The sequence below is a fragment of the Hyaloscypha bicolor genome (genome assembly GCF_002865645.1).
Source record: "Hyaloscypha bicolor E unplaced genomic scaffold K444scaffold_42, whole genome shotgun sequence".
Lineage (NCBI taxonomy): Eukaryota > Fungi > Ascomycota > Leotiomycetes > Helotiales > Hyaloscyphaceae > Hyaloscypha > Hyaloscypha bicolor.
Window position 1 is genome coordinate 230,088 of NW_020194544.1, and position 8,381 is coordinate 238,468.

The following is an 8,381-nucleotide window of genomic DNA, read 5'->3' on the forward strand; positions in this document are numbered from 1 at the left end:
AATAAGCCTTTAATTTCTTTAATAGATATATAATTTTATAACTATATATATTAATAATAATATTATTAAAATTATTATAAAATTATATTTATATATAAGAATATAAGAATTTTAATATTTTAAATATTAGTTTAGCTATATATATTATTATAATTATATAATATTTAAAAGCTTTTATATTAATATTATATCTTATTTATTTTATTATATATTAATTAATAAATTAAAAATATATATAAATATTATAATTTAATTTTTATAAAAAAGCAAGAATTATAAAGAAAGAATTCGGAAATAAAACTTTATAATATAATATTTAATAAAAGTACTAAAATAATTAATAATATTATTAAAGTAAATTTCTAATTTATTTATATTAGCTAAACTAAATAAAAACAAAGTTTTTATAAATATAATTTAGAACTATATTTATCTAATTAATATTTTCATTATTATAAATTTAATATTATTATTAGTTTTCTATTTAACTTGGAATTATTTAGAATTAGTAATTAAATATTTAAAGGCTTTAGTATTAATTATAATTTTATAAAAGTAATAAGTATTATATTTTATTATATTATTAATTATAAAAGTCTAAGTATTTTTTATAAAGAATTTAATAAGTTTTAAAATATAGTTTTTACTTATTATTTAATATAAATTAATAATTATGTATAAAATATTTTAATTTTTAATTTAAGCTAGCTTAATATTTATATTATTAAAAACTTTTTAATAATAGTATTTAAAACATTATTTATTTATTTTACTATTTTAATTTTTAAGCCTTTATTTTTTTTTAATTATATATTCTTGGAAATATTAATTAATCTTTTAATAATATTAAATTATAGCCTCTTCTATTTTAATATATATATATATAATTATAAGAATTTTAAGCTTATTAAATTATTATATAATTTAAATCTTTTTGCCTTTTAATTATATATATATATATATATATATTATTAAGTTCTTAATAGCTTTATTAATTTAAAGATATATAAGTTTTTAAAAAACTAAAACTAAAATTAATATTCTTATATTATAATATAAAAATAAGAAATAAAATAAGAAACTTATTAATTTATTTTATAAGTTTTATTTTTATTATATATATATATATATAGGCTTTTCTAAAATAATTCTTTTATTATTACTAATAATAAGCTTTTATTAAATTTTAAAAAAGTCGAATTTTTAAGCTTTACTTTATTACTTTATTTAATATTTAATTTATTAAAATCATTTTTTATATTAGAGAATTTCTTATATTATTAATTAATAATTACTTGAATAATAATAAGAATTATAATTAAATTTAGAATTAAACTAGCTTATTTGTGTTTTTAAAGGCTTAATAAAATAGCTATTAAAAGTATATAAAAAATGCATTTAATTAGATATATAATTATTAAAATATTAATATAATTTTAAAAAAGTGGTTTATTTAAAGAAATAATTATATAATAACTAAAATATAAAAATGTTTACTTATTTAATTATATATATTATAATTCCTTTAATAATAAAGATATTATAATTTTAAGAATATAGTTTTAATTTCTAAAATATATAATATAGTTTTAATTAGTATTATAATAGTTTTTGTTTTTTTAATTACTTTTAAATTAAACTAATTATATTTCTCTTTTATTACTCTTATACTTAGAGAGAGAGAGAGAGAGAGAGAGGAATTAAAGAAAGTAAATATTTGAAGTTGTAATAGAGGTACAGGGAGAGAGTGTAGTATATGGGCGTTATGTGGGTGTTTGCGATTTTTGGTGGGGTGGCACGTGCCGAGTTGTAAGTCGTAAGTCGAAAGTCGAAAGTTGCAAAGCTCGCTTGGCCACTTGATCCTTATGGCTTTCCGTATCGGCTTGACGTGGCCAATCCGTCTAACCCAAAGCCTGCCTAGCGCAGAATTCAGCATTGTGGAGGCTGAGTGCAAGCGACGTCCCCCGAATCCAGCGAGGCAATCCTCTTTTATTATTCTCTCACTTATTTATCTCAGCTTCCTTTTCTCCTCTCGTAAAATTTCGCCTTTCTTTCTGGTCCCCCCAACGGCTTCGACAGGCCGTGAACTGTTTCTCAATGGCCCAGACAGGCTGCCATCGCTGTCCTCAACTGGATGTAATGTGGCAGAAAAGAGGTTTGACCCTGAATAACATAGAAATTAATAGGCATTAATGCCACTGACTACTCTTTAGGTACAAATAATTGGCAACAGGTACAGGCGGGTCTGGATGATATCGATATTACGAGGGTCAAAGATGCGAGCGACCTGTTGAATTTCGAGTTTGACATCGGCATCATGTCAGTTTGTCCTTGCCAAGTGGTTATAATGATGCTGACTCGCGCGTGAAGCAAAGCCAAGGCGGATCAAGTCCGTGAGTGTCATAGGTGTCGAAGATATTTTACTCAAGCATTTCAAATTCCCAATCTCTGGTGGAAAGCATACTGTAGGAACTCCAATGGGTATTTTGGCTGTGAGGATACGACGGACGGCTTTAGTAGTTCCCCCTCCCTTTAGCGGAGTTTATTTTTGCTAACTAGAAGCATAGATACGTGGGCACGTTTCTTGATTAAGCATTTAAAGGAGGATAAGATCAACTACGAATGGTACAAGCTTAACGTCTTTGTACGATGGCTATTTTCATCTAAACAAATAGTACTGATTATATTCGATCCGCCCCCGCCGATAATAGAAAGACTGCCGAGTCCACTACTCGACGAGCCCGATGACAAGCACCTAGAAGACCCTTTTTGGATCTATACACCACTAATTGAGGAAGTCGTTCGACTACAGGATCAAGCTGTATGGGCCATACGCAACCAGGTCAGAGCCGTGGAGAGAGAGAAGATGTCGGCTACAAAGCCAAAGCCAAACTATCGCCTCCTCCACGATATCAGCAGGCACGAAATCCATGTATCGGAGACTCTCGGTATAGCAATCAATACTATCAATAGTATACTGGAAAACCACAAGGATTTTATGGCTAGCAATCTTAGCGTTGACGCAACATCGAATAGCCCGTCAAAGCGTATCCACCAACGGTTGCTCTTCCACAAGCATATGCTTGATAGTCTATGTCATCGCTCATCTTCAAACAAAGAACGGTTAATGAACGAAATCCAGCTCGCATTCAACACAGTCGCGCAATACGATTCAGGCATATCGGTCGAGATCGGGCGTGCGGCGCAAATCGATAGTGCTGCAATGAAGACTATCTCCTTCCTCACGTTGACATTCCTACCAGCCACATTTACTTCCACCATATTCAGCATGTCATTCTTCAACTATAGCCCTGACTCTAGATCATGGACCGTTTCTGGCAAATTTTGGATCTATTGGGCAGTTGCAATCCCGTTGACCGTCGCTGCTTCCGTTGTTTGGTACTACTGGCATAAGGTGTTCCCGCCTACTTTAATTGGAGAAGAAAAGAGAGATGAGGCTACGTTAAAATCCTATTGCTAGACGGAAGATGGCTGTTAGAACAAAATCAGCCGATAATTCTGAAGAGAACTTAATAATTATTTTATGCTATACGGGACACTGAGAATAATAACTCTGACTCTATATAGTTAACTTAAACTTCTCTATCCAGTCCCGGTATAAGTAATCTGGATATTCTATATGCCCGAATTAGTAAAATTAAGAATCTAACTGCCGCTCGAATTTATAAAGGTTTAATAAAAAAGCTATCCTAAAATAATATATTTTATTTTTACTATTATATAATATATTATTAAAATATTTAATTATTTTTATCTTTATTAAATAATAATTCTATATATATAAATTTAATAAGTTTAATATTAAATACTTTATAAAATATTTACTTATAATCTAACTAGTAAAAAGATTCTAGAATAGTTCTAACTATTTAGAATTCTTATTATAGAAGTTCTAAAAAGCTATAAAGCTATTATTTATTAAAAATACCAGATATTATTTTAAATCTAGATTCTATTCTTTTTATTACTAGTATTTTATATTTTATTTCTTTATTTTATAATTCTAATAATAAAGGCTTCGGGTTTATTTATTTAAAAAAGAAGTTATTTAGGGTTTTATATAACTTCTTTATATAAAATACCAGATATATTTTTATTAATTCCGAAAGCTTAAATTAAAAGAAATATCTGATTTATTTTAGGATTTTATATAATTCTTTTATCTAATAAGCTAGCTTATAGCTCGGGTAATTATTTTTCTAATATTTAATAATAATTTATATTTTGTTTCTTATTTTAAAGTTTATTAATTAGTAATATTTATTAACTTGAATAATATAATATATTTATATTTATATTATATTTTTTTATATTTTTTATTATAATTTATAAAGCTATATTATTAGAGCTTTTATTTTTTATTTATTTAGCTTTTTTCGGAATATCTAATTATATTTAAGTTTTCTAATTAAATAATATTTATAATTTATAACTCTTTTTATAAGAAATAAAAACTAGTTTATAGTTTTATAAACTAGAACTATTTAGTAATAATTAATTATTTTAATAATAATTTATATAAGAATATAATATAAGAAAGAAACTATAATAAAATTAAAAATATAAATAGTAAAGTATAAATAGTATATAGTATATAAAAGTTTAATTAATTAAATATTTTTAAGAAGAAATTCTTTTTGAGAACTATAAAAACTAGCTTTCTTATATAATTTCTATAAGTTATATATAAAAGACTATGGCTTTTACTATATAACTAAAACCTTAAAACTACTAAAATAATATAATTTTTAGAAAGTATAGCTTATTATACTATATTCGACTTTCTATTTATTTATACTTGTTTTTTAAATACTAAAACTAATAGAAAAATTCTATTTAGAATCCGAAATAATAAAATAATTAGAATTCTCTTTTATTAGCTAATCTAATTTCTCTTTAATATACCTAAAATAAGATCTATTACTCTTAAATAGTCTTATTTTATACTCTCGAACTTATTTAAAAATAATTCGAATTTACTTAGCTATATTTTTATACTAAATCCGATATAGTTCTTTATATTAATTAATATTTGCCTTTAATTATTATTTAATTTCTGCTTTTATTACTAGATATTAAAAAGACTTATTATAATAAATTATATTATAAATTATATTAATATATTTCAAATAAATAGCTTCTTTAAATTTCGTATTATTTATAGTATTCTTAAATTAATTTTTAATAAGAGAGGAAAGCTTTAGATAAGAGGCTTTAATAACTTTATAGGAAACTTTATTTTCGTATATTTTATTCTTAATAATAACTAGACTTATTAGAATTATAATAAAAGGCCTATTAAATAATAAATTATTATTAAGCTATTTTTCGGTTTATATATTATTTAAAAATTATTATTTGTCTATAATTTCAGACTTATAAATTACTTAGCTAAAGGTATATATTTATTTAATTAAATAGACTATATTTAAAGTCTTTTCTTCTATTACTTTAATAAATACTCGCCTATTTCCTTTATTATTTCCGGTTTAAAATTATTAGAAATAGAAAAGTAATTAATATTCTTAAAGAATTTTTTACTAAAAATAATAGTCTTTTTATAATTTATAAGACAAATATAACTAATATTCTAATACTTTTTATTAAAATAGAATTCGCTATTTAAAGCTTTAGTAATAGCTAGATCTTTAGTATTACTTTTATATTAATTATAATTAATATTTCCAGAAATATAATATCTAATTAGCTAAAAATAAATAATTAGATAAATAGAATACTTATTTAATATCTTATAAAATCCGAGCTATATTAATAGATTTACTATTAAGAATTAAAAGACTAAGATAAAATAGCTATTATCTAGATTTCTATATTTTATTATATTATTTTTTTAGAATTAAAATTATAATATCTTTATTTTTTATATTAAAAGCTCTTAAATACTAAGCTTTTTAATTTATTTCAAGTAATCTTTCTTATAAATATAACTATTTATATTTAAATTAGTAATACTAGATTTAGGAATAGAAATTATAGTATTAAATTAGAGCTATAGATTTGGGTAAAATTAATTAGAAATATAATATTTATATTTATATTCTTTAATTTCTTGGTTTTCTAAAAAGAAATCTGGTATTTTCTTATTTATTTAAGTAATAGAAATATATTTTTTGCCTTTAATAATTTTATAGATTTTAGTAACTAGTTTTAGAATATTCTTAATAATATAAATATTTCTTATATTAATAAAAAAAATATTAATAAGCTATTAAATATATATTTTATAAAAAGCTTTAAGAAATCTATTAAAAATTCTATAATATTCTTATTTATAAATAGGTTTTAAAATACTATAATATATTTCTTTAAAAATATATTTATTCTATTAAATAAATATTAATTTCTATTTAGCTAATATTTTATAAATATATTTATTATCTTTAATTTCTCTAAATTTAATATTTTTAGTTTTCTGGTTTTTAGTTCTAAATATAATTACAAGAATTTTTCTAGATAATATCTTTCTTTTTAAAATAAAGAATTTCTTTTTACTTATTTCTTTTATATTTTCCTTTATTTTATTAGTTTTATATTTAGACTAGTACTCAGATTTTTACTATTTATTAGAAGTTTTAGGCTTAGTTTATTCTTTTTTCTTATTAGGTTTTTCTTAGCTAGTTATATTAGTTTTATTAGTTTTACTAATAGAATTATTACTAGGCTATATTAAATTAGTTCTATTTTTATTAACTGGATTTAATTAAGTTAAAGCTAAAATTATAATAGAGGCCTATTTTTTAGGCTTATTTCAGAAATTAAAAAAAGGCTTATTATTATAAATTTCTTTAATTAGAATTCCGGATATATTAAAAGTATACTATTTAGCCTTAAGATTATTAGCTAATAATAGCTTAAAAACTAATTCTTTAGGTTCCGAAATAGTTTTAATATATTTAAATATTTTAGTAATATTTAATTTAGTAAATATACTAGTATTCTAATATTTCTTATTTTTAATATATTTTAAAATAATTTTATTAATTAACTAAATAGCTTTATATACTAAGGCTTTTATCTTAAAAAGAAAATATAATTTCTTATAAATATTATTATTAAGATTATTATAAATATTATTAATATATTAGCTAAAAGCTTTATTATATTATATAATTTTATTCTAACTCTTAGTTTTAAGACTATTTATTATAGTCTTAATCTTATTAAACTTTTCTTATTTGCCTTTAAAAATGCCTTTAATAATATTCTCGAATTCTCTATTATTAGCTTAGTAGTTTTTTAGCTTTTCTTTAATTAATTCTAGTTTAGTTCCGTTTTTAATAAAGGTTTTCTATTTTAAGAACTTATTATATATATTATTTAGCTTATCTAAAATATTTATATTAAATTTAATAATTATAGCTATTTTTTCTAGTATTAATAGGCCTTTTATAATTACTTAAGCTTTCTTAATATTCTAAATCTTAATACTATTAATTTATAAGCTTTTAATAATATTATAGCTTATAAAAACTAGCTATTATATTTTACTAGCTTAAGAAATCTATTCTTTAGCTATTTTATTATTTTTAAAGAAGTTATATAAGTATTATTAATATAATAGTTATAGGTTATAGAATTAAAGATTCTTGAGATTATAAGAATTTCTTTTAAATACTTTCTATAATAAAAAGTAAATTAAAATAGATTTAAATTATATAAAGATATTATATATATTTATGTTTTTTTTTCTTATTAAAAAAATAAAACTAAAATAATAATATATATAATAGAGAAAATAGATATAATAATTAGATATATTTAAGATAATATAATTATAAAAGATAAAATATAGAATTAGGCTTTTATTATAAAAAAGAATATAAATATATATATCTAAAAAAAATATAATCTAGAAAATAATTAAAGTAAATTAAACTAAATAGTAATAATAGAGAAATAAGGAAGTAATATAATAGAAATATAAATATATTTCGATTTTTTATTTATTTAAAAACGTTTTTATTAACTTAAAGAATAATATAAAAGAAGGGAAATAAAATATATAAATATATTAAAAATATTAGGAAAATATAAAATAAGTATTAATAGAAAAGAAATTAGAATAATAGAATTAAAAAATAATTTAAAATAAGATATGATTTTTTCCGAAATAGATTTATATCTTTTTTAAAAGCTAATTATAATTATTTAATATTTATTAAAATCAATTTTATATAATAGAAAGCTATTTAGTTAAATAATATTTTAAAATAATATTTATATTTATAAAAGTAATATTAAAGATCTCAGAAATTATAGAAAAAAGAATTATAAAATAATATAAATAGAATTTATAATATTATTATTAAGTTTAGAATAATTAAAATTAAAATTAATAT

General features: G+C 20.5%; 1 protein-coding gene across 1 annotated transcript; it reads left to right on the forward strand.

Annotated features, from left to right (window-relative positions):
• Window positions 1-1,999: 1,999 nt before the first annotated feature.
• K444DRAFT_660658 (uncharacterized protein) lies at window positions 2,000-3,553 on the forward strand. The gene is made up of 4 exons (XM_024886493.1): window positions 2,000-2,155; window positions 2,214-2,319; window positions 2,371-2,516; window positions 2,568-3,553. The coding sequence occupies exons 1-4, from the start codon at window positions 2,098-2,100 to the stop codon at window positions 3,479-3,481; spliced, it is 1,224 nt and encodes a 407-aa protein (XP_024741062.1). The 5' UTR covers window positions 2,000-2,097; the 3' UTR covers window positions 3,482-3,553.
• The last annotated feature ends 4,828 nt before the right edge of the window (window positions 3,554-8,381 follow it).

Bases quoted from the DNA above. Each gene is read 5' to 3' on its own strand.
- K444DRAFT_660658 (XM_024886493.1), top strand. From the start codon at position 2,098: ATGGCCCAGACAGGCTGCCATCGCTGTCCTCAACTGGATGTAATGTGG. The intron at 2,320-2,370 runs GTCAGTTTGTCC...TCGCGCGTGAAG, and splicing joins GAGTTTGACATCGGCATCAT to CAAAGCCAAGGCGGATCAAG. The intron at 2,517-2,567 runs GTAGTTCCCCCT...CTAGAAGCATAG, and splicing joins GGATACGACGGACGGCTTTA to ATACGTGGGCACGTTTCTTG.